The following is a 27,823-nucleotide window of genomic DNA, read 5'->3' on the forward strand; positions in this document are numbered from 1 at the left end:
GAAATCCATGAGGGTGTAAGTCCGCTGCATGCAAGGCAGAGCAGAGAATCGCAGAGAAGTAGAATCAAAACCTTTTCCTTATGGTACCTGACAGTGGATTCTGCTTTTGGACCTTTTCATTTACATGCACCAATTTACAGTGCAACCTTCAATTAGATTATTTCCAATACATTATACAAAAGATTAATCTCCCTTTACATTTACTTCAGCAAAAGCTTATGTTCAGTTACCTTGTAACATTACTTTAAAAAACATTCAACTTAAAATTATCTAATATCTTACTTGCAGATCACTTTCTTCCACAATCCAATGTAAATATTTAAAAAGTCTATTCATTTCATATCAGAAGATATGACCCAACTGGACTTTGCATGCTCAATTTTCAGTATCTATGAAAAATTGTAACTAACTCCCGAAATCTACAAAAATGCTTGATAATGATAAAGCTGCACAATATAATCATTGAACAAACTAGACCAATATCAGAAAACAAATGAAATAATTGTAAATTCAACATTATTAACATATAACATTAATGTAAATTATTTAAATATCTAGTGGGGAATAAACATGTAAATATAATTTCTAATGCAATATGTTAATGTCAAGAAATTGAGTGAACTTTGAACCTCTGCCAAAAGTCACCTGAGAACAAAAAGGCTTTTTAGTTTTAAAGCTCTTAAGGGAGGGGCACCTGGGTGGCTCAGCCATTAAGCGTCTGCCTTCGGCTCAGGTCCTGAGACAGAGAGCCCCGCATCGGGCTCCCTGCTCCATGGGAAGCCTGCTTCTCCCTCTTCCCTCCCCCTGCTTGTGTTCCCTCTCTTGCTGTGTCTCTCTCTGTCAAATAAATAAAATCTTTAAAAAAAAAAAAGCTCTTAAGGGAATCACATCAGAGAGAAAGAGATAAATGACACCTTTCAGTCAATTACCACTGGTCTCAGATATACCAAAAGAGACCCTTTCCTCAAATTCTTTCAAAGGAGTAGAAAGATAATCACGGCAAGGACTAGTCTAAGACTCCTATAACTCCTCTAGCTCACTAATTATGTGACAACTAAAAAGAACCACCCAGCATAATGAAACACAGGTTAAATCCAACTCTCTGCCAATTCCATTCCTACACCAAGAAACTAAGGAGAAAACACACAACCATGATGCCTGGCTTCATTTGCAATGCACGACCACAGGTCTCAGCTGGATCCTTAGTGCTTCCAGCAATGCTCCCATACTCCAGTTAATTCACTCTCCTAGATGGCAATTGCACATTTTATCCTCTCATCTCAAACATTAATATCACCTACTCCATCATCCTTCTCAGCTGCTGAGAAAAAAGTAAAAATCAGAAGACAACAAAGAAAATGAGAAGAGAGCTAAGAAACAAAAAGTCATCAGAAACTCCCAAGTGTACTCTTTCTACCCATCTTCATGGATCTCTATCCACACACTCTGTCTTCTCTCTTTATCATCAATAAACGATCCAAGCTCCTACTGAAGCTCATGCAACCCAAAACCCTTCTCTTCCACTTGACCAAATAAATTACTTCAGCACTCTCTTAAATAAACAACTTCCTCTCAACTATATATCCCCATCATGATAGAAACATACTATCATTTCTGGGGCACCTGGGTGGCGCAGTCAGTTAAGCATCCTACTCTTGGTTTCAACTCAGGTTGTGATCTCAGGGTCATGAGATTGAGATCCACTCAGCACTAAGTGGGGCGTCTGTTTGAGATTCTCTCTCCCTCTCCCTCTGCCCCTCCTGCTCATGCTCTCTCTCTCTCTAAAATAAATAAATAAATCTTAAACAAATACTGTCATTTCTGCAATTTAAAAAATCTTGACCTCATATCCCTTTTTAAATATAGCCCCATTTCTCTCTTCCCTTTTGTAACAAAGGACCTCAAAACAGTTCTGTATACATTCTGTCTCTAACCACTCTCCTCTTATTCTTCCTTGAGCCCATTCCAAACAAGCTTTTGCCCTTGCACTCCACAAAACCGCTCTGGTCGAAGTTACCAATAACCTCCATGTAGCTTAATTTGATGGTCAATTCTCAGAATTCATCTTACACAAGTTATATTAGCAGAATTTGACACGGCTGATCAGACCTTCCTCCTTCCAAAACTTTCTTCACCTGGTTCCAGGATACCACACTCTCTTGTTTTTCCTTCTGTTTAATCTTCTCTGTTTCCTTTGCTGGTTACTCCTCATTCTGACCTCTTAATGTTGAAGGGTCCCAGAGCTCAGTCCTTGAACTTCATCTCTTTTCTAACTATGCTCTCTCTGCAAGTAATCTCATCTAATTTTTGCCTTAAATACCCTTTGATTAAAAAAATAATAGAACAAAACAATAGAACAGATCAATGAAACCAAAAACTGGTTCTTTGAAAAGAACAACTAAATTGATAAACCTCTAGCAAGACTCATTAAAAAAAAAAAGAAGAGAGAGGACCCAAACGAAATTACTAATGAAAGAAGAGAAATAACAACCAACACCACAGAAATACAAACATTGGTAACAGAATATATTAAGAAAGCCTATATGCCAACAAGTTGGACAACTTAAAAGAAATGGATAAATTCTTAGAAACATATAAACTACCAAAAGTGAAGCAGGAAGAAATAGAAAATTTGAACAGACCAATTACCAGCAATGAAACTGAATCAGTAACCAGAAAACTCTCAAAAAACAAAATCTAGGACCAGACAGCTTCACAGGCAAATTCTACCAAACATTTAAAGAAGAGTTAAGTACCCATTCTTCTCAAACTATTCCAAAAAATACAAGAGGAAGGAAAACATCCAAATTCATTCTATGAAGCCAGCATTACCCTGATACCCAAATCACATAAAGACATTACAAAAAAAGAGAACTATAGGCCAATATCTCTTATGAATATAGATGCAAAAATCCTCAATAAAATATTAGCAAACTGAATCCAACAATATATTTTTAAAAAATCATACACCATGATCAAGTGGGATTTATTCCCGTGACAAAAGGGTGGTTCAATATTCACAGAAAAAGCATTTTATAAGAAAGATGCAGAAAAAGCATTTTACAAAGTACAATATCCATTCATGATAAAAAAAAAAAAAACCCTCTGTAATCCCCTCTTCACCTACTCAGTCAAAGTCTTGGAGTCATTCATGACCCCTCTCTTTCTCTCATATCCCACATTCAATTCATCAGCATATCCTCTGCCTTCAAAATACATCCAGAATCCAACCACATTTACTGCCTTCATTACCATCCTACTCTTCAAAAGACGCCAGTAAGAAAATGAAGACAAGCTACAGACTAAAAAATATTTACAAAGCATATATCTATGCTTTGTAATGAAGGACTTGTATCCAGAATATATAAAACTCAAAAAGCTGATCAATAAGAAAACAAACCACCTAGTTAAAAAAAAGAAGAAGAAGAAGAAGAAGCCAAAAGATTTGATATTTTACCAAAGCAGACATGTACAGCAAGTAAACACATGAAAAGATAATAATGCTCACCATTATTAGTAGCTGGGAGATATAAATTAGAGTAAAACCACAATGAGATACCTCTAGATACATATTAGAATGGCTAAGTTAAAAAGACTGGCAATACCAAGTGTTGATGAGCTATGGAGCACTGGAACTCCAGACACTGCTGTCTGAAACATAAAATGGTACAACCACTTGGGAAAATGGCTTGGCAATTTCTTAAAAAGTTAAATATACACCTGTGGCCAAAGAAGAGTGCTTGTTTATTGATAGAAATGGTCCACTTCAGAAGATATTCAGAAATGATTTAGAACTATTTATTGGTGATTCTTCCCTTGGTTGAAGATGCTAAACCATATACCTCCAGATGATCCAAACATTCCACTCCTAAGTAGTCCCAGGAGAAATGAAAGTACACATTCACTTAAAAGTTTCATACACAAATGTTCATAGCCCCAAAGTGAAAATGCCCAAATGTCCATCAACAGGTGAAAAGATAAACAAATTACGGTACATCCATAAAAAATAATAATACTCAGCAATAAAAAAGGGCTGAATTACTGATACATACAACATAGATGAATCTCAAAATAATTAAGGTGAAAAAAGAAGGCAGAAAAGAAAAAAAATGTATTATATGTGTGTACACACACACCCACATATACTATATAATTTCAGTAATACCAAAAACATACCAATAATTCCAAAAATACAAACTAATCTACAGTGACAGAAAACAGACCAGTGGTTGCCTGGGGAAGAGAGACAACCAGAAAGGCAGGAGGGAGGGATTACCAAGGAACCCAAGAGAGTCTTGAGGATAATGGATATGTTCATTATCTTGATTGCGGTCATGGTATCACAGGTATACATACGTCAAAACATTAAATTGTTTCAATGTATGCAGCTTATTGTATGTCCACAATAATTCAATAAACCTATTTCTAAAAAGAATATAGCAGGTACTTAATAAATATTTTCAGAATAAATAAAGTGGATGAAAATAAAAACAAATGCTAAGAAAGCAAAATCCTAAGAATGAATCCTTTTTTTTTTTTTTGAAGTAGGAACCCCTTATATCTTCCCTTCTTGAATAGTATTCTTTTCTGAATGAGACACTGTAAATTGAAAAGGGGGAATAAGCTATCATGAAGCAAAGTCCCTCAGTATGAAGTTGTCATGCCTTTCAGCCAAGAGGAACCACCTCTAAGTAGCCCTGAAATGGACAACTGTTGTCCCAATATACAAGCACTCTGCCACAGTCCTCTAGCTGCTGAATAATCTCTTTGAACTCATCTCAGAAACCTTGCCTCAGGGTGCCTGGGTAATGCAGTCTGTTCAGCCACCCACTCTTGGTTTTGTTCAGGTCATGATTTCAGGGTCATGAGATCAAGCCCCATGTTGGACTCCTGGCTCAGCACAGAGTCTGCTTGAGATTCTCTCTCCGACTGCCTGCCCCTCCTACCCCCCCTCCACTCTCTCTCCCTAAAATAAATAAATAAATCTTAAAAAAGAAAGAAACCTTGCCTCATTTCTCCTTTTTATATAATCTTTACTTGTCATTAAGTGTATATTGACCCTTTCTCCACAAATTTAGTTTGCTAGAAATTTTTTAAGAACTAAGGAATGGCCATAGAGGTATCCTCAGCTCATCAGTCTGGGATGAAAACTACCTTTCCTTGGATTGCTTGTCTTCTGTCTCCCAATTTCCCACTGAGGTAGAAAAACCACCATCTCTTTTTCATTTACCTCCCTTGCCCCTCCTCTTTGAAATCCTAACTTCCACTCATCAGCATTAATTTTAGCATCATCCAAATTAATGAATATACCTACACTTCTTTCATAAGCTGCTATAGTTATGCGTTTTCTGTGACATGACTTCTTCATCATAAAATTAAATAAAATTTTAAAAATAAAATAAATAAATAAAATAAAAATAAAATAAAAAATAAAACAAAATAAAAACAAATAAAATAAAAGTAAAGCATCTACTTATGTTTAAATAAAGTTAGCCCTATGACTCACCTCATTTCCACCAACTGCCTTGGTTAAAATCACTGCAGAAGACACAGGGGGAGGCATGCAACCTACTGTCTGCAAACTGAAAAATAAAAGAAAATGCAATTATAAGGTTTTTTCAATTATAAATAGCAATTCTCAAACTTTCAGCTCATAAAAAAAAATGTTCCTGTTGCTGTAACCATTAAAGAACAAGCATGACATGATCATATACTTCTTGGATTCAAACCGTAGTAAATTTAGTTTTTCTTAAATTATGTGTATACTCCCCAGATCATGACAAGAAGTCTATTCTTTTAGTTTAGGATAGAAAACACATTGCATAACAAGCGAATGAAACTATGAGTAGTAAATCTAAATACTAAAGATATAAAACATTACTTATCACCCAAAGCATGGATATACTTTCTACCTAGATCGAATATACATTCTAGACATAGCGAGTTGCTGGCCTGACTAAAAGTAGAAAAGTTCATATAGGGAACAGAGGCCACAGAGTGCCTGACTTTAACAAATTTTAAGTGCAGGATTACAGATGACCTCTTCTCGCTTTTGTAAGAATGTATCATTTAATTTTGTAAGAATGTATCATTTAAGCTTTATGCAATGAATTTACATTATCTCTGAAATCAGAAAAAAGAAAAAGAAAAGCTTTAATTCATTTTGACTGAAAATGAGAAAACACTTTTAAAAGAATTTCCAGTTCAATTCAAGACTTCTTTTAAGGTCTATTTTCCCAAGTGATGCTTAAATTGTCTGTCCTATTATCAATTCCCAATCTCTGAGCCTTTCTCATGATCATCACTATTATCATCACTGATACTTACTAAGCATTTACCATTTATAATAGATACTCTTCTAGATACTTTACTCCTTCCTCACAAATATTTAAGGTCAATTCTATTATTATTCTCATTTTACTGAAAACTGAAGTTAAAAGAGAAGTTAAATAACTTGTCCAAATTCACAAAGCCACCTACCAAGGATTAAACTCTTATTCTGGAATCTAGGGTCAAAGACTTATCTAGGCCTACTATTCTAGCCTCTCTGCATTCTATCTTTCCTACCCCCAACACTAGGGACAGGTCCTCCCAGGTATTTTCAATCTTTCCCTCTTTTCTGGCCCCTTCCCTTCTATGTACAAAAAACCAGAGCTCTCCCTGTCTTAAAAAAAAAAAAAAAATCCTTCACTATTTATTGAATACATATCACACATGTGTTCTGTAGTTAGGATACTACACAAGGATGTGTATATATATATTTATATTTATTTATATATATATTTATATATTCCTACCTCCAAGAATATTCAATACACAAATGTAAATAAGTAACAGCAAAATGTAAAAAAATAACAGCAAACTGTTGCCATTACATTTCTAGCCCCAACCACCATTCCCAAATTTGTAGCTGCCTGTGACAGCCACCTCAAATTAAACATGTCTAATATTTTCTTTTTTTTTTAATGTTTTATTTATTTATTCATGAGAGTCAGAGAGAGAGAGAGAGAGAGGCAGAGGCAGAGGGAGAAGCAGGCATCCCATCTAGCAGGAAGCCCGATGCGGGACTCGATCCCAGGACCCTGGGATCATGACCTGAGCCGAAGGCAGACGCTTAACCATCTGAGCCACCCAGGCGCCCCCATGTCTAATATTTTCTAAAAAATCAATTTCACCTCTGAATTGACTTATTTCTGTCAATGGGATACTTTTGGTGGGTTTTTTCCTAACGTCCAGTTTGAAACTTTGGAGTTACACGTGGTTCCATTTGCTCCTCATAAATCAATTTATTACCACAACCAACTTCCCATTCTTCCCATGACTGTTGCCAGCATCCCTCTTCAGATGCTTTTTGCCCAAGTTTGGACTTCTATAAATGAATGGTCTCTCTACCTCCACTCTTTCCCCTTACACAGCAAGGTAAGAAGGATGTGCTCAAAATATTTATTTATTTCCATGACTTAAACATGCTCCTGAGGTAGGAGTCTGCAACTCCCTCACATTAACATACTGTGTACTCTCAAACGGGGGGGGAGGGGAACAGAGAAAAAGTGGGCTAGGAAGGGCTTTCCCTAAGTTAGTTAGGCCAAGTGCGTATTCCTTTAAGCTTCATATCCTGAGGTGAGAATTGTATCTTAGCTTCCTGAGATTGTAAGCCCTACTCTACTAATAACACACCCAGTACAATGCTATCAGATTAATCTTTCTTAATGACCACTTTTTAGCATATTGTTCTCTTGTTTAGTACATTTAAGAACTCCCCATCATCTACAGATGCAAACCCAAACGCCTCAGCCCAGTAGCTCAGACCTTCTGCCACATGGCTGTGAGGAGATTTTTTATCTTTGCCTCCCACTAATGCCTTATTTTTGAATTCTCTACTTTAGAAATACACAACCTTTGCTGAACCTCTTACCCTTTAACTCATTACACTACTTATCTAACAACTCATATGCTGCCCCACTGTGGTTGGTTACTATTTTATATCTCCCACATATCCATCTACCCTGGATGTTCCCTGAATACAAGAAAAATGAGTTAATATCTTCCTATTCCTTGAGTGCCCTTTACATGGGAAACACTCAGTAACTATTTGTTCTTACTATGCATCATACATTGCTGCTCAAAAATGATGTCATCATAGTTCTGCCGTATTTTATGCTTTTCGGTGAAAATTTTATGCTCATTCTCTCCAACTCAATCTGGCCAAACCAGCGGTCTTAATTTCCCCTTCTTGTCCCACTCTGTTTCTCCTCAGCTAAGAAAATGATGCCACCAGTTACCCAGTGGCTCAGACCCAAAACCCAGAAGTCATCCTTGATTCCTCCCTGTCCTCCTCTCTCCACATCCTATCCCCCTCTAGGTTCCGAGAGCTCAGTAAATCCTCCAGCGCCCATTTCTCTCTACTGCATGGTGACCTTACCACAGGAGCCTCTAAGCTGCTCTCCTAGGCTTCTCTCAGCCCCTCTACTATCTATTCTCCATGCAGCAGCTTCAATAATTTGAAAATATAAATCCGACCACGACATTCCGTCATTTAAATCCCTCCAGTAGCTTTCTGTTGCATGCAGAGTAAAATCTGAATGCTTTTATCATGGACCTACAAGGCTCTGTGTGACCTGGTCCCTGCCTACCCTTCCAGCTCCAAGTCATATTATTCTTCCTCTGTATCACCAGGCTCTGGCCATCATCATCACTTTCCTGACCCTAGAACATACCAGGCTTATTCCTGCCTTACAGCCTTTGCACATTCTTTCCTTCTGCCTAGACCATTCTATCCCTAGAACTCTGCCATCTAAATTAATCACTGGCCTGCCCACCCAACCACTTCCAACCATATCACAGTTTTACTTCCCATCACTTATCTCCATCTTAGTCATCCACTTACTTGGTTTATTGCCAATCACACCCAGGTCTTCTCAACCTGTAAAACTAACTGGCACTTTGCCATTTTTGTTCACTATTGTTTCTCTAACACCTATAATAACTCCTCGCACACAGTAGGAAGAAAATAAGTGACCTGAATAGATGAGTAAGTGATCTCAACTGAGATCCTGCACACCATTACCAAAGCAGACAGTAAAAGTATCCTATCCTCATTATTTATAGGCAGGGAAAGTAAGGTTTAAATCTATGACATGACTTCTTCAAAGTCACACAGCAAGTTAGGGACAGGGTCAGAAAGGGATCTCAGGACTCTAAGTTCAGTGTTTTAACTATTAGACTATTATACCATGCTGCTAAAATGTGATTATTTTTAAACCACTTCAAATAATTTTTTAAATTCATTAAATCCCTTTAATAAACATGGCATTTTTAATGGAAGAAAAGAGTCTAATAAAAATCTATTGTTAATTCAACTATCATATCAAACATAGAACAAGTAAAAAAGTGTTTGTTCCCTATATATATTTTTTCTTTCCTATACATTTAAAAAACACTTCTTAGACTCACCTACTATCCGTATACGTTTGGTAAGATACAGAATGTACAAGCTAAAGCACCCAACTGACAGCGTATCTAACATCTTCTATTCCCTTCCATCTCTCTCCCAACACAACTTTTTAAAATTCCCAGAAGAGTGTCCATCCCAGAACCTTAAGATTAAACATGACGGTGTATTTTAAGATTGTGTTATAATTAAGAGCACACTTATGTTGATGAGCACTGAGTAATATATAGAATTGTCAAATCACTATATTGTACACCTGAAACTAATATCACACTGTATGTTAACAATACCAAAATTACAATTTAAAAAAATTTACTAATAAAACCCTTAGATAGAAGAAAGAAAAAGATCATGTTTTAAAATTCTTTGGTGACTCTCCTTGATGAACACTATCATTTTAAAGGATAATAATTTTTCAAGTGTTTTTTTTCCTTATAAAATACCACACATAAGCCCTTTTGTATATAGTTGCCACAGAAACAATAAAGTCACCACAAATGCCTCATTAAAAGTGGACCCTTCCAAATATTTAAACGTACCCTTTTAAAAGCCATTCATTGATGGGTGTGATTGATAAAAGCTGAAGAAAAAGCCATATTGTTGCTGGGAAGAATGCAAGTGTAAAGATCTGAATGAAAAGGTGCAGTCTTATATGCACCAAAGCACTGGTCAGCTCCTGCAAAAATGAAAGACACAAAACAGCAAAGGTAAGAAAACTATTTTTCTGAAGAGAGACTGATACTAAAATAACATCAAATAAATTAGTTTTTAATTTGGAGTTATTTCAGAGCTAAAATCTTTACCTCTAAGTATATGCATAACAGACTTTAAGGGGGGAAAAGAGGTATTTTTATACAAAATTTCTGAAAAATTCTAATTTTTTCTGAATATACAATATACCGCAACAATTCAGATTTGTAAAATTCTGGACCAAAACTGAGCCAAGTACCTTTACATTAGTATAGACCTAAGGATTGTTGACGCTATGAACAAACATGTATATAACTACTTAAGGACCTATCACATTTTAATTAAATATGATTAATCTCTAAAAAGGCCTCACTTTGGCAAGATATTACCAAATCTACACACAAATAATAATTTTTAGAAATGTTTTCCCCAACAATGTTCTATAATTCAAAATGGCTTTTTCCCCCCAAATCAACTTTCTGGATTTTTTTGCTAATGCTTACTGAACAGTTGGGGCGCCTGGGTGGCTCAGTCGTTAAGCGTCTGCCTTCGGCTCAGGTCATGATCCCAGGGTCCTGGGATCGAGCCCCACATCAGGCTCCCTGCTCGGCCAGGAGCCTGCTTCTCCCTCTCCCACTCCCCCTGCTTGTGTTCCCTCTCTAGCTGCCTCTCTCTCTCTCTCTCTGTCAAATAAATAAAAAAAATTTAAAAAAAAAAAAAAAAAAATGCTTACTGAACAGCAGCTATGTGCCATGCTCTGAGCTTGTCACTTTATGTATGTTATCTCATTTAATCCTCACAACAGCCCCACTAGATATTATTAATCTATTTTACTGAGGAGGAAATTGAGGTGGGGAGCCACCATTCAGTGCAGTTCAGAATCAAACTCATTTCTGGTATGCTAGCAAACTCATGTCTGTTTCATCCATCGTGCCACACTACTGCCCCAGACGAAAGAAAGTCACATTAAACACGACAAACCAGGCACATGCTCTATGTCTCACAGTTAAAAAAGGATACTGAGTTAAATTTGGGGGTTCAAATATGTACAAACTAACAAGCACTTGCATTTGAATTTCTTTGAGTTATAGCATTATTCAGTTGAAATAAATTCAGAAAGTAGTAGAAAAAATACTATAAAAATAAGTGCTATAAAAAAGTCCAATAAAATATGCAAGAAGTCATTAAAGCACAAAGATGCCAGAGATTCACTGGTTACAAGCATAGCACTGGAATGCCTCCCCTCATTCAAGTAAGACATTTAAGAAGTCCTGAGCCTCAGAGACATTAGCCGAAGTCCATCAGTTGAATGGACAGTGGGTTAATGCTGACTCTGCTCACCACGTTCAGGGATCTGTCTCATCGGCTCGCACTACACATCTCCCTGTATGAAGACACACAGCAGTGCTAGTGTGGCCACCAAACATCTCTAATGACACCTAAATAATTTCTGGCAATCTGGGTCTAACTTCAGACAGATGGGAGGCCCAGGGCAGACCAGAAGCCACACCAGGTCCATGGATCAGATCTAAGATCAAAGGAGTCATCCTTACACCGTATCAGAATTCTTAAAGTTTCACCCTGAGAAAAGAGGAGCACCAGCAGTTCCAAGAATGCTCAGCAGTTTCAAAACCAAATCCCACTCAAATATACTCAGATGTGGTTGATAAATACCAAGTAAATATTAATATTTTAATTTTTTAACTGTAACAAAATGATGAGCCAGAATGCAGTTACTAAGGAATTTGCATATACTTTAGATAGGAATATGAAACAGCATAACTTTTCTGAAAAGTAACTTGGGAATATATTTCAAAGACTATAACATGATTCACATTCTTGGATCCCAAAGTGTTATGTCTAGGTACTTATTCTAAGGATATAAAATGTGGTTATAAGTATTTATATACAGAATTGATCACGACAGCATCATCTAGTATAGTAAAATTAGGAAACAAATTAAAAGTCCAAAAATGGGTGAATAATTAAGTAACTTAAGGTATAACAAGACTGTTCCGAGCTAGTGAAAACCATGTTAAAACTGTGTTGACAAGCATGTGGTAACACAAGATCTCTTCCCTACTTAACCAGGAGGAGTATAAATTGGCACAACTTAGGGACAGCAATCTGGCAATTCATTCCTTCAGTCAACAAACACTGAGAACCTGACACTCTTCGAGGTACTTGGAATATCTGTCACAACTTACACTGCACATAACATTTGACTTAGCAATTCTACTTCTAGGAATTAATCCTTCACATTTTCTCCCAAATGTGGGAAAATGGACAATTTTTAGGTTATCGTCTGCTGCATTTTTTTAACAGCGAAACCTTAAAAATTACCTAAATGTCCATCAATGAGGACTAATAAAATATATTATGACACATTCATAAAATGGAATGCTTTCCAGGATACAAAAAGAAACAAGGAGTTCTTTATGTACTGATATGAAACAATCTCCAAGATAGGTTTTTTGAGTAAAACAAGACAGGGTGACAAGCAGTACAAACACCACAGCTTGAAAGGGGGGCACATATGTTTTACACAGAATATCTCCGGCAAGATACAAACTATTAACATTGGTTATCTCCAGATATCTGACATAGGGTAGAAAAAAAGACTCCTCATCATATATACCTTTGTACCCTCTGATTTATGTTCATAAAAGTAAACAAAATGTAAATTTTATATACATGAAGAAAAATTAAATTAATATATTAAATTACATGAAAAATTATAATTTTACAAGTTACATGGGAAAAAAGATTATCTATGTGTGGGCATATGTGATATATATGCAAGTATACATATACAATTTTTAAAAATATTTCCTTTTTAAATATTCTGTATGTAAAACATGTTTAGGAAAAAAGGGACTAAAAATCACAGAGATGTTACTACTAGTTGTTTTTATTCTTTCTAATCTTTCTACAATGGGGAAATACTACTTTTATAATCAGAAAAAGTTATAAAAAACAAAATGTAGTTTAAAAATACTAGCTGATGTAATAAATGAAAATTATAAGCAATTGCCATCGCATCAGAACAATGGAACAATAAAGAATCCAGCAAAATGAATCACAAAGGCTGACCATGTTGGGTCATGAGGGGCCTTTTGACAACAGCATTATATTTTCCATATCTTCTTCATACAAGCATAAAGATAAAATACGGTAACAATGGAAAAGAAAAAGCCAGTGAACACTATCACATCCAAAATAGTATTATTCCATACATACCCATGCAGAATTTAGGGCCATATACTCAGATAAATGCTGTCATGAATAATTGAAAAGTTGATTCTGCATGACATTTTATTTATTCACATGTAATACAGGTCAAATTCCATTAAAATAAACTTAAGGAGATACTCCAAATACTGATTATACCAGAATTATCACTGACAGTATCAAAAATTGCTTAAAATCAGGGACTCTGACTGAGATGTAGAAATATTTTCATTACATACCAATTTCCCTTCTAACCCTTATTTGACCTTTATTTGATTCAGTTTCTGAGAATCAGTCTCATAGCTCTGGGCTGGAAACAAGCAGCAAGAACCTGAAATTTAAAATTTGCTATATTTACTTCTAAGGTAATAGAACTTCAAAAAATAATCTGTTTAGGAAACTAAGAAAAGACCTGTATATTCTGCCCTACTCAGGACCCTTTCCAGGCCCTGAGCATTTTGCTCATCTTTGTTTCCAACCCAGTGCCAAACACAGTGCCTTGTAGCCACAGGCATTTCATGGTATTATGAGATTGGTCCTGTCATGGTTTGCTAAGTGACAAATCCTCTGAAATTGTAGCTCCTAATTAGCTAAACATAAAATATATTTCAAATGTGACTTATTTGACTTTAATACATAAATTTTCAGAAAACATTTCAACAGATATTTTAAAATCTAGAAATAGTCATAAAACTGAAGACAGCATTAATCTTTTTAGTATTAAGTATTAACACACAGTTCTTTATGATTTTAATAAATTAGCAAGACAAATTTTAGAATATACATCATTACATCAATGTACGGGTAATACTGCATGAAATGTTCAGTATAAATCAAACTTGAATGGGACCACTATAAATGCTCAAATAAACTCAAGTCAATAATAATTTACTGTCTCCTGTGTGTGAAAATGCACTATTCTAATAGGGCTCAAAAACAGTAGTCCCAGCTGAAATAAACGTAAGATTATTAACTAGAAAATAAATAACAAGACTGCTACCTCCTAACTTAAAAACTGTTCAGTTGCCCAGGAAATTAGCAGGGCTTAAAGATGGTTTAACATACAATGATGCAATCTAGAACATCTTAAGTTAAATGGATCTTGAAAATGACTTAATGTAGTATAGTTTGAAAAGGGCCATTGATGGAAGAAATGGCTTTGATGGCTACTTAGATACCGTGATAAAGCACAGGATTAAGGCATTTCATCATTAGATCCAAATTAGCTGGATCTGAAGGTTTCCTAGGTGCTTACAGAAGACTTCGGTCCTTAGAGAAATGCTGATAAGCTGACATTCTTCCTTCTTAAACTCCTGCATCCCACAAAGTTGGCTGCTTTACAGAATCACATTAAGCAAGAAACTAGGGGTGAGAGAATCAAGTCTCTTGCCAGATATCTCATGGCATAAGTAACAGCTGTAACCGTTAAGCAACCACCAGGGGACATAGAGCAACGTCCCAAGAAGAGGACTGAGTAAGGCAGCTGCTCTGCAAAGGGCATTAGCCACAACCAGCAGGAAGACCTCCAAGGAAGAACAGTCCAGCACCATGTGAGTAGCAAATATTTTTCTGTATCACTAGGCCCCATATTTGAGAACCAATAGAACGAAGATGTTGACAGAAAAAATCTGTGCCCTCTAAGAACTGATAATAGTCCTTTCATGTCAATATAATTTGCAAAAACTAGATTTAACACATTTAGGAAATTCTGTCCCATGTCAGTTATTTTCAGAAGAACAGGTAGTAAGGATAGTCAGAATTTTTAACACAAATTTATCAGATACTACACAGGGATCCCATCTATATAAAAAATGCTCCAATAGAAAGATTTCTACCCACCAGGTAACTACAGAATACATAAATTTAGTAAAACCATATTTTTTCCATATTGCTATTAGGATGGCCAAAGAAAGAGGTAACTAAATTCGGTCCTCATTCAAATCACACTTAAAAGAAAATAAGTAAAGCAAGACATGATGCTGAAACAAAATTTCAACTTTTAAAGCTATCCCCCCCCAAAAAAATCCTTGCATAGTAAGATTTCCCTATCTATATAAGAATAAGCATCTTAGAATAAGAACTTTAAAAACCCTAAGTAATTCTTTCAAAAATAAACAGACATTTTTCTCCTTTTTTTCCCTTCTATTATAAATCAAAAGAGAATCATAAATTCTACTCATTCCTCTCTTGGATGTTAAAAATGTCTGATTTCTTTAATTCTAGGAGAATCCCACGTTCAGCGACACCTGGATCAATAAATAACATTACCTACATGTCTTCATGATGAACTGTGACATGGTATGAAAAATCTCAATTTCTCTCTTAAAACACTTATTAATATTCAATAGCTATGCCAGCAAAGAATATACTTTAAAACATACAAATTAGTTAAAAGTTATAACATGCATCATTTGAGCAGCATGAGTCCTGACAACAAAAGTTCATTCACGGAAGTTATGGAAACCCAACTAAACATCCATAACTAAAATGTGCCACAGTATTCACCACCACAGTCACCACCACAATCTGAGGAAGACCTAAAGTAGATGCTTCATTCAGTTCAGTTGCTGTATTAAAAACATACCCATGATAACCATACCTTCAGGGTCTGTGTTGTTCAACTACAAAATTTCTATAATATGTAGGTTCAAAACACAGTCCTTTGCTGAAGTTCAAGTTATCTTTTGTTACACTGAAGCCTTGAGGCCATAGTTACATACATCTTTACAAAAGAATTCTGAAATTTCAAAATAATAAGCAGAAATTAAATTTTTCTCCCTGCTTATCACATGCCCCATAGGTTACAGTACCTCTGTTTTTAATGATAGTCCACTGTTAAAGAATATTGTTGCAACAGCAATGTAGGAGACGGTTATTTCTGGCTTCAGTGGTCCTAAAGAGACAGAAATGAGTTACTGTGAGATAAGAATTTCCAGCAGATAACTTAGTATGAAAGAAGAATCCATTGGGGGAGGGCAAATAGTGCTTCAAATCTTAGTGTTGCCCTAGTATACTACTGTTCTGACAGAGTTAAGCATTTGCTGCGATGCAGTCTAACTCCAAAGGGGATTTTCCAGAAGGCAAGGACCATGGCTGTCCAGTTCAGCACAGGATCCTCAGACCAGAAGAACACTCTCCTGGGTGAGAGCAGATAGGCAACCTCCTTTAGTATTAGGACCTAATTGCATCTGCCACAGTATCAGTGTTTATATGACAATCAAAATTCCTCAAACCAAAAAAAAAGAGAATCAGTGGAAGAAGGTCCCTTCTCTTTAGCAAATATTACTTTACTCCTTCTAGGATACCAGAAATAAAACTTGTATTCATTCACACATTCAGTTCTGCCCAAGGGTATTCATTTCTACAAATATTTTTTGAGCACTTACTATGTGAATGAGATAACGCATATAGAGTAATAGAGTACTAACAATAGGTTAGGTTTGCAATTATTATTACACTGTGCCAGGCCCTGGCTATACTGTAGTGAACCAGACAATCCTGATTTTGCCCTCTGGAAAATCCTCTCTGGAATTAGGCTGGCATCACCCCAAATGTGTTAATGCTATGAGGACAATAACAGCAACCCTGATACTTACTTCTTTTTGTAGCCTATATACAATTGTCTTAAAGACCCAATGTGTTAACCAAAGAACAACATTCTTTTAAAAGATGTAGTCTGAGAAAATGCCATTTTGTACTTATGTACCAGTGGATCTCCAGCAACTGCAATTTTGCCTCCCACAGACATTTGGCAACGTTTGGAAATTCTTTTTGGTTGTAATAACTCAGCAAGTGGGGTGTGTTACTGGCATCTAGTAGACAGAAATCAGGAGTTCTGCTAACAACCTAGGAGGCACAGGACAGCCCTCCCAACAACAAAGAATTAACATGTCCAAGATGTCAATAGTGCTGAGGTCAAGAAACACTGGCATATGCCAACATTTTAAAATCTGATCACCTCATATCTGACATTCTATTCAGCCCTCTCATGCTGAGTTGAATAGTGTCCTCCAAAATTCATGTCCACCCAGAACCTATGAATGTGACCTTATTTAGAAATTGGTTCTTTGCAGATAGATGTAACCAAGTCAAGATGAGGTCTTATTAGATTATGGTGGACCCTAATCCAATGACTAGTATTCCTACAAGTAGAGGTAAATTTGGACAGAGTCACGCACAGAGGGAAGATGGCCATGTGAAGACAGAGGCAAAGCCTGGAATTATATTATCATAAGCCAAGAAACACCAAGGACAGCCGGCAACCACCACAAGCTAGAAGCCAGGAAGGATTCATCCCTAGAGTCTTAAGTGGGAGCATGGCCCTTGACTTCAAAATTCCAGTCTCCAGAATAATTTCTGGAAAATAAATCTCTGTTGTTCTACACCACCCAGTTTGTGTGAATCTGGTGTGGTAGCACTAGGAAACTAAGACCCTCCCTTATGCAACAAGACCACAATCATAGCTCCAGCGTTCCCTGCGGCCCTCCACCATACCCACAGGTATTGCTCGATAAGTAAGACCAAGATCAGGAAAAATCACCATTCAGTCAACAAATATTTACTAAGCAACTCTGATATTTTAGGCATTTGTACTATATCAATGAACAAAAAGAAATAAAGATCTTCTCAAACATAGCAATAAATTCTTGTATATACTTGGCATTTAAACAAATTATTTTGCTGAGATCTGAGAAAAGGGAGCAAAAGGAAGAAGGCAAGTGCAAAAGGCATTACATTTCAAGGCAGTAAAAGTATTCCAAATCTTAAAAAGAGGTGCGTTTTTTATACTTGTGAGTGAATCTGTCTCTACAGCTCACACTTAGAAATATGTTCTCTACAGCTGAGGAAGCTGATTCAGGAACATATTTTAAAGTCAAGGAATCTGACTTGTTTTAGAAGTAAATGCCTTCCAGGAATTTTTAATTGTTTGTTTGTTTGTTTGTTTGAACTCATTTTTATTCTCCTCCAATCCTGGGGTGCCTGGGTGGCTCAGTTGGTTAAGCAACTGCCTTCGGCTCAGGTCATGATCCTGGAGTCCCGGGATCGAGGTCCCGCATTGGGCTCCCTGCTCAGCAGGGAGTCTGCTTCTCCCTCTGACCCTCCCCCCTCTCATGCTCTCTCTCTACCTCATTCTCTCTCAAATAAATAAATAAAATCTTTATTCTCCTCCAATCCTTTGCTTTTTATGAGACCTTATTCTTGTCAACTACACCTCTGCCCACAGTGGAGCCCCAGAATTTCTATATAGGATGAGTTAAAATGAGCAATGTGGTCACAAAGGAGAGCAGGGGACTTGTCCAAAGATGTACCTCCACAGCAGGGACATGGTTTCCTTAGACTGCATGTTTCTTTGGGGCAGCTAAAGCATCTACGTTAGTTGGCCAACAACTATATTTTTTTAAGAAGCTAACTCTTCCATGCTACACACACACACACACACACACACACACCCAAATACACATGATAACTATGAACTGATTGGCATAATTCAGTGGAATGATTCCTGGCTTTTAATGTTTTAAATTCTAGAGATGGGGTACACTGTCTTTTGTATTAGATGCACATCTAAACAACTTTAATCCATGGAAGAACATGATGAAGATATTCCATGTCTTCCTACAATGTACCTTTCAAAAGCCTGGGAGGCTCAATTGGTTAAGTGTTCGACTCTTGATTTCGGCTCAGGACATGATCTCGGCTCAGGGCATGATCTCAGGGTCGTAAGATCTAGCCCTGCGCTGAGCTCCGTGCTGGGCGTGTAACCTGCTTTAGATCTCTCTCTCTCCCTCTCCCCCTATTCCTCTCCCACCTCTCTCTCCTTCTCTTAAAAAAAAGGTGGGGTGAAGAAGGAATCAATTCTGATTTCAAGAAACCTAAAGCCCCTTTGAGAAGTGATCAACTGAAATGCTAATAGATTGCCCAAGTTGGGAATGGGGACCTAGAAGTCACACAGGCCTGAAGTAAACACTTGGTAAATATTTGCCCAGAGGTGAGAGTTGAGACTACATATAAAAATGAGATCTGGCCTCTCTCCAAGATAATGATTATATACTCCATGTCACCAAAATAGATCTGAATAAGATCTGAATCTTAAGATGGCTATAAAGTTCAAAGCAGAAATAAAAGTTTTAGCTTTTCCTTTAAACAAAAGAAAAAAAAAAGTTTCTCAGTGAAAATGGAATAGCGTAGCAAAATCAGAAGAAAAATTAGCCAGAAAAAACGAGGTAATTTTTGGGCTCTCCAAATCCATGCTTTTTATTGGGGGAGATAAAAGAAAATGATTTGGAATGCTTAAAAATGCAAGGAACTATTACCATTTCATAAAATCTACTCATCACCAAGTAAATTTCACTTCTAAACCTAATCTAGGATATTAATGTGAACACACTTTAGCTTCAACATGTTTCTGCTTATGTTTTTTAATGGAAAAACAAAGCAGTTTCCTTTTAGGATTTATGTCTTATTAATGTCAATAATCTAAATTAAGATGCAGGTAGAAATGAGAAACTTACTCTGTCCTTCCAAAGAAGGAAACCTTTCTGTTCCCAAGAATGAATAGCACAGTGTTAGACTCTGGTAAACTCTAAGGTGTGCATAGCTCAGGGCTTCCCTGGGTTGCACTGGAACTGGAACAGATTATCAACACCTCAGAATCTACACATTTACATTTACCCCGACTATTTTCAACTTCTCCTATATATTTAAAAATGAAATGTACCTGAGTAAAAAGGACAGTGAACTAAGAATTAAATTATCTAGGCTAGTACATGTGATGCTTTTTCCCATTTGGAAAGTCATTCAACATCTCTAATTTTCAGGTTTCCATTACCTATAAATTTCCTGTGATACATAATTCACCTATTGGCCGTACAGACTGTTTTTAAAGGGAGGTCAGATCAAAGGTATGATATTTTTAAGTGCAGAGGTCTTGCACTTAAATCACTTCAGTATAAAGAGTGTAGTTGTTAAGGTATTGACCCAGGTAAAGATGAAGTGAACATCTTAACAAATTTAAGACTACCAAAACTTTTCCTATTTAAAAGAATGTCTAGGAAACTGTTCTACTGAAAATTGTTCAGTCAATATGAAGGCACTAAAAATCACAGTTCCCAAGTGTACAGAGCCCATAAATGGAACCTATGACTAAAAATTATAAGTACAAAAAAATAGAAATAAAAAAAATAAAAATTACAAGTACAAAGAGGTGCTTTGGAGGCACCTGGATGGCTCAGTTGGTTAAGCATCTGCCTTCAGGTCAGGTCATGTCCTGGGATCAAGTCCTGCATCGAATGGGGCTCCCTGCTCATCAGGGAGTCTGCCTCTCTCTCTCCACCTGCCTCTCCCCCAGCTCATGCTCTCTCTCAAATAAGTAAATAAAATCTAAAGAAAAAAAAAAAAAAGAGGTGCTTTTGACCATTCTAAAGAGCAAGATGTAATAGAAACATTTTCAGCAACCATTCTTCTCCTTATCCTAGATTTTTGTTGTTTTAACTTGTGAAGTCAAAGTGTTATTTGGTACTATTTGGAGGTTTATTTTTACTTAAGAGGTTTCACAGGTGGGAAGGTCAATTAAAAGCTCAACAGAATTATCAAGAACTTAGCCTGACAGCCTATATAAGAAATCCCAAACAATCGTTTGTTCTAATTTTTTGGAAAAAGTAATTTTTGCACATGGACAGTTATCAAATCACATGAGTACATTGTTATTTAATATTAGCTGATTCTGCTCTGCTCTTTTGAGCTAAAATTGAGGCACTGAAAATGCCTTTATTGCAGAGTCCTTCTTTATAATATTCATTTTAAATTATTTTTGCCAAGAAAATTTGTATGGGTTTTGCAACTAGTATGAAAAAAAAGGGAGAGCCCTGGTGTCCAGTGCCTCTTTCTTGAGCTAGCCAACTAACCAAGGATGAGTCACCTGACCTCAGGTCTCAGTATCTTCAACTGTAAAAGCAGCTTGTTGGCTTAAAATACTTAAAGGTCCCTTTCAGCTCTTAACATTCTACTCTTATAATTAAACAAAGAAGTGAATTATCCTGGATTAATGGCTTAAGTACTGGTAAAAATCAGAAGCAATTATTTCTAAGATACGATAATATACCAAAACTTCAAGAAACAGAGTCAGAAGGAACAAATAAGATTACAGAATCTATCTTTCCTAGGGCTTTGAAGAAGCCCTAGGAAAATGATTCAGCATTCAATAACCCTTCTTCCACAGCATCCTGGGAATATAAAATAAAAAGCATTTTACCAAAGCTAGCCCCTGCAGATTTAAACATAAAGATAATACATCACCTGTAATTACACCTTAACAATGAGCAAATAAGAGATCTAACACCATAAGCTAGAAAGTGTGCTGCTGAAGCTAGTTAAGTGTACATTCCAGATCACCACAAAGACACTCTAACTTTAATTCTGCCCATCCAGCTAGCTCCAGGAACAGAGGGCACTCATTTGACAGAACTTGAAACAGCATTCACAAGTTTTCCAAAAGCTCCCAGGGAAGCCAGGTCAAAGATCTTCAGAAGGAGAAACCATGATGAACATCAGCTTTATTCTCAGTTATGTATTCTACACATTTTGTACTAAGTTGAACATAGAAGGAAAAAACATAAAATAAATAAAAAGTTTTAATCCTCATAATCTTTGTTCAAATAATTCCTTTTAAAATATTCCCTGCAGCTACTTCTAAATGGAGGAATTGAGGGTAGATGGTAGAAGGAACCACTGTTCCAATGAGAGATCATTTCATTCACTTCCAACATGTTTTAACAAAGAGGTATATATAACTTCAAATAGCTTACTGAGCACTTCCTAAAAGATTGTGTGTGCTGAATTCTGTTCTTAGTTGTCCCTGTTGTATGACTGACCTATTAAAACTATCAATAAAGGTAGAAACTGACAAGGTCAAAAAGACAATGAATTGAAGAAATTCAATTAATGTTTATGAAAAGTAGGACAAGATTGTCTAAGGGTGAAAAGGCAGGGAGGAGAATAAAAGACTAATAATATTTCCAGTCGTTTCCACCAATGCCCACCTCCACATTACAAGGCTCCCACTATTCAGAAATCTGAGCATGATTTTAGCCTGCCTACATTTCCTTGCCAAAATACACACTACACATAGCCTAACACAGACTGTATCTGTTAGAGTACTAACAACTGAGTCCTGGCAGCACACGGAAGTAGTGTCCTGTAATGAAAAAGTGCAACGTGTCAGTCGGCTTGGGAGTTTCTGAAGCGGCGGCAATTGCAGCAAATCATCATTCTGCAACATGTGGGCCACAAAATCTGAATTGGAGAATGAAGGGTATCCCTTTTTCTTTTTCTTCCCCCACCCCCTTTTTTTAAACGTGGGGGCGGGGAAGGGGGGGGGGAGATCCAGAAATAGACAAGGTAATGGTGGCCACTCCAAGATAGATAAGGAACTCCTGGCAACCTAGCGTCCCTTGGGATAGGATGCTACTTTGAAGGCAAGAGGAGTAAGTTTCACTCTCAGTAAGCTCACTCCTTAACACTAAGGATACTCATTGATTGTTCGTGGAAAAGGTAACCTGCGTTCAAATTCCTTTGCCCCATTCCTAATTACAATCTGGGGTTCATAAATTAAAACATCAGCAAAAGGGCCAAATGACACCCCGAGCTGGTCAGTGCCCTTGAGAGAACTAGCCACTTCCCGACCACGGTCTCCCCTTCCTTTCCCAGACTCGAAAATTAGTTTTGAAGTGGGAATCGCGATGGAGCGTTCAGAGGTGCAGCACTTACCCCCATTCACCCCTATAGATGGCTCCAGTTTGGCTCCGGCGATCGCCAGCACTATTCCAATCATGAACCATTCTTTCCTCATTCTCTCCAGCAGCCTCATGTTTGTTAGGGTGGGTGGGTTTTGTTTATTTGTTTGGCTTTTTTTCTTTTTAAGCTGCGATCGCTTAATCCCCGGGGCGTCTCCACACTTTCCACGGTCCCTCCAGACATGCAGCAGAGCAAGTCAAATTGCCACTTGTAAACTAAAGACCAGGGGGTTGCTCCGGCGGCTTTGAGGAGGGCTGGGAGTAGTAGTATCCAGTGACAGGGAAGTCTCAGTGAGCGCCGCCATCACTACCACACGCCTCATAATAGACGCGCACATTGCCACGGCAGCTCTATCCGCGGCTCCCAAGCACAAATGCTCTGAAGCGGACACGGGCCAAGTCGGCCAAGGCAGGCGATCAGATAAGGGAAACTGGCTGCCTGGTGTGGCTGACAGACGCCACCGCCAGGACCTGCGGAACCTTAGGAATGACTGGTGTTCGGAGAGACGTTAGACTTCACAGCTACCCAGCCTTATCGAGGGTCCCGCTCCGACAAACTTTTAGGCACAGTTGCCCGCGCCCCTGGAGCACATCCATGGAGAAACTTTCTTTTGCTTCGCCATGAACTTGCGGGAAAGGTTAGCATGGACTCCGGGCAGGGATTTCTCCGTTGGCAGCTGCGGCGGCGGGGTTCAGGGGTTTTTTTTTAGTGGCGCGCTTCTTCGGGGCATTACGACGCTTCCCCGACGCCGGCGTTGACGTGTGCGCCGGGGGAAGGGGAGGCCACTGTCGGTCTCCAGGTTCTCCGCGGGAGCCCCGGGAGTTAGAGGCGCTCCGAGGTCCGCGCGGGAAAGCGGCTCCTTCTTTTGAGGAGTTTTAGCCCCGAGGGTGGGTTGGAAATTGGGCGTTCACCTAACGCCCAAGTCCGCAGGACCCCTGCCTTCCAGCATCCTCTGCATCCCGAGAGGGCGGGCGGGACCAGCCAGGTCCGTGGCTTGTTGGACCCGAGGCCCCGAGGCCCGAGACCCCGCAGGCCCCCGGGAGTGGGGAGGTCTGCAAGGGTTCAGTCCTCTCCTGGGAGCAGGGGACCAGGTCTTCCTTCGGGGGCAGTGATGAGTGCTCAAGTTCCCTCCAGACAGTCCTCAAGCTCCCTCCTAGCGAAGCTGAGGATGGGCAGAGTGGGGTTCGAGCAAGGGAGTCTGGAGGGTGCGCGAGTGCACGCTCTTGCTTGACCCTCAGGGCCTGCCCACCCAAGCAGCAGGACAACTGTGGGAAGGGGGCCAAGGACCTCAAGTCAAAAAAAAAAAATGATGAGGAACCGAATAGAGGGGAGCTCCCGCCTTCCATTGGCCCTCGTGCTGGATTCTATCCAGCTGTCCCCCAGTTTCTCCCTTGAGGTTTTCTAGCAACCAGTGACATTGATTATTTCATGAATGGACTTTTTACTCCTAGACCCAGCAGGAACTTCAACTTCTCCCCAGTATGCACCAAAATAAATGAACAAATAAAATACTATCTGACATTTTGAAGTAGTGTGGTGTCTAAGAGACTTCTAGGATTGTTCAGTGATGCCAGCCTTTAATTCTGAATTTATTTGGAGATTGAAAGAGACTCATTTGGTAATTTCCTCTACTTATTTAGCTTTATCTTGATGACATGACTTGCTGTCCAAAAACTAAGCCAGTTTTTGCAGTTATGCCACCAGTCGTAGGTTACACAGTGTGGAGTGTCATCTAATTATTACATCAGGCACAATGACAAAAAGTGAAACTCAAGATAAAAAGAACTTAATAGGAAGACATAGATGACATTAAACAACCTGAAAATGGGAAAGAAATCACATGAGATGTGATGAAACCTGATGTTAATTATCAGGCAGTCACCAGATAAGTGGAGATGAAAGATAGTTTACACACAATTATCTTCAGTCATTGAAGATATGCTCTTGTATTTTTAAAAAAAAAAATCATTAAATGTTATGATTACAGAGAATTAGGCCAGTTTAATTTTATGGCTGTTTGCAAATTCCTATTTACTAAGAGCTCTTTGATGTGTTTACAGGAGAATCTAACTCATGGAAAGGTTTTTTTGTTTTTAATGATACTTAAAGGAAAATATAGTGTGCTGTGATTTCTGTTATGTTACTGTAAGACCTATATTAGTTTCCCATGACTACCCTAACAAATACCTAAAACTGGATGCCTTAAAATAACAAATCTGTTTTCTCGTAGCTCTGGAAACCAAAAGTCCATAGTCAAGGTGTTGGCAAGGCCATATTTCCTCTGGAGGCTCTAGAGAGAGAATCCTTCTTTGCCTCTTCCAGCTTCTGGTGGTTGTTGGCATAACTTGGCTTCCTTGCCTTATGGCCATATCACTCCAATCTCTGCCCCTCATCTTCCCATCATCTTCTCCTCTGTGTGTCTGGCTGGTGGCCACATCACTCCAGTCTCTGCATCTGTCTTCACATTGCCTCCTCTCTTCTGTCTATGTCTCCTCTTCTGTGTGTCTCTTATAAAGACATTTGCCATTGAATTTAGGGCCCACCCAGATAATCCAGAATGATCTCATTTTAAGATCCTTAATTACACCTGCAAATATTCTTTTTCCAAATTAGGTGATTGTACTCTGTCGAATATGACCCCAAATATTTATGTGCACCTGGAGCCTCCAAATGTGATCTTATTTGAAATTGAATCTTGCAGATGTAATTAGTTGAGGTCATACTGGATTAGGATGGGTCCCAAATCCACTTAAGGTGTCCTTATAAGGAGAACATGTGGTAACACACAAAACAGACATGAGGAGGAGAAAGTTACATGAAGATGAAAGCAGAAGACTAGAGTGATGTGTCCACAAGCTGAGGAATGCCAAAGATTCTGCCTCGGAAACAGCCACCAGAAGCTGGCAGAGAGACATAGAACAGATTTTTCCCTCAAAGCCCCCAGAAGGAACCAACCCTGCTGACATCTTGATTCCAGAATTCTGGCCTGAACTGTGGGAGAATAAATTTCTGTTGTTTCAAGCCACCCAGTTTGCAGTACTTTGTTCTGGCAACTCTAGAAAACTAGAAATGGAATCATTCACAGATTCCAGGGATTAGATATGGATCTGTTTTTGGTGTGCCCACTGTTCAACCTACTACAAACCCCTTCCTGCCCTCTCTTTCTTCCATTACTCTTTCTTCAATAATTCTATACCCTTTCTCTTTCATTCATTTTTTTCCTGTCATTTTTTCCTTCCCTCTGTCTCTTCACCTTAGTTTTTTCTCTTTATTACCCCTGCCACTTCACCTGACATCATCCCAATGAAAATGTACATGTGAAAGCACACATCTCTAAAAGACACATGAAAAATGCTCTTTGTTCAATAAATATTATATTTGTATATTGAACAAATATTTAATGGTCTCCACTACGTGCCAGCATGTGTCAGTGTTGTGCATTCAGTTATGAACAAAAAAAGACAAAACCTGCCCTCAGGAGTTTATAATCTAGTAGAGGAGACAGATGTAAACAAACATGTAATTACAAATTGCCATCGGAAAGGAACAGGATGTTGTGAATAATCTAGATTGGGGAAAGCCTGCTGAGATCAGAAGGATGAGCAGGCAGGTGGGAGAAAGCTATTACTCAGCAAGGAAGAGCTTGACACCATGGAATTCAAAGACTGGGATAGCTAGATGAGCCAGTGAAGGGAGAGTGATGTGGAAAGGGTAGAGAGAACTGGGCAGGGTACAAATCACGTATGACCTCTCATGTCATCACCGAGGATTCAGATTTTATTAAATACTTAGGAGGCCACTGAAGGATTTTAGACTGGCTAGTGATGATATGTCCGGTGTGCTGGGAAAATTCCTTAAGAAGCATTCTCTCCACAAACAGTTCAGGAAGAAGTGACTAAGTGAATGGAGCTGGGAAAGACAATTAGTATAAAAACTGTTAAGCAGAAAGAATTAAAAACAAATGACCAGTCACCTCTAGGGGAATGGGGAAGCAGTCTAAAATGACTCGCAGAATGTCTTTCAGATAGATGCCAGTGCCATTCACTCAGCCAGGGAATCTTTACAAAGCAGATTTGGGGAACAGATTTTAAATTTAGTTTATATCTTGTGTGCAAGGCCACCTAGGCATATAAGGAGAGATGTCCGAAGGCAGGTAAAATGAAGGTTTGAGCTCATGAAAACACAGTTGCTATAGTTCCTGGATTCTTCAACAATAGCTTATGGAAACCATAGTTATTAATGTAGCAAATATTTACTTTTAAACCTTGTTATTCACATTGGTTACTCAGTCTCTTTGAAGATGGTTTGCTTACTTCTAATACTTATGAATGTTTACTATATGCCAAAACAGGGATACATCTTACTCTCACGGACTTTATGTTTAATAAAGTGTTGATAGGAATTCTAGCTCATCAGGCTGTTGAAAAGGTTCAGTGGGATAGTGTATATAGATTGCCTTGCACGGAACAGATGCTCGGTTACTCATTTATTCAACAAATATTTATTGAGCTCCTTTTGCGAGGCATTATTCTGGGTACTGGGGTTACAAGGAAAAGTGAGAGACAAGGGTTCAGCTTTGCTTCTGTATTCCAATAATTGCATAAAAAGAAAAGGAATAAGTAGTGATAAATGCCATGATGAAAAGAAAACAAGTCACAT

General features: G+C 38.1%; 1 protein-coding gene across 5 annotated transcripts in view; it reads right to left on the reverse strand.

Annotated features, from left to right (window-relative positions):
• SLC10A7 (solute carrier family 10 member 7) overlaps nucleotides 1-23,477 on the reverse strand; it is a 256,799-nt gene extending 233,322 nt beyond the window's left edge. For 3 of the 5 annotated variants that reach the window (XM_032412950.1, XM_032412949.1, XM_032412947.1), the window contains exons 1-4: nucleotides 23,138-23,448; nucleotides 16,183-16,265; nucleotides 9,991-10,127; nucleotides 5,507-5,582 (exon numbers count right to left, since the gene is read on the reverse strand). In XM_032412950.1, the coding sequence (XP_032268841.1) occupies nucleotides 5,507-5,582; nucleotides 9,991-10,127; nucleotides 16,183-16,265; nucleotides 23,138-23,237 (396 nt within the window). In that variant the 5' untranslated portion in view covers nucleotides 23,238-23,448. Of the gene's footprint in view, nucleotides 1-5,506; nucleotides 5,583-9,990; nucleotides 10,128-16,182; nucleotides 16,266-23,137 lie in introns of those variants that run through there. The other 2 variants (XM_032412948.1, XM_032412951.1) reach the window with 2 other exon arrangements.
• Nucleotides 23,478-27,823: the final 4,346 nt, after the last annotated feature.

The sequence above is a fragment of the Phoca vitulina genome, unplaced genomic scaffold (assembly GCF_004348235.1).
Source record: "Phoca vitulina isolate PV1807 unplaced genomic scaffold, GSC_HSeal_1.0 scaffold14, whole genome shotgun sequence".
Taxonomy (NCBI): Eukaryota; Metazoa; Chordata; class Mammalia; order Carnivora; family Phocidae; genus Phoca; species Phoca vitulina.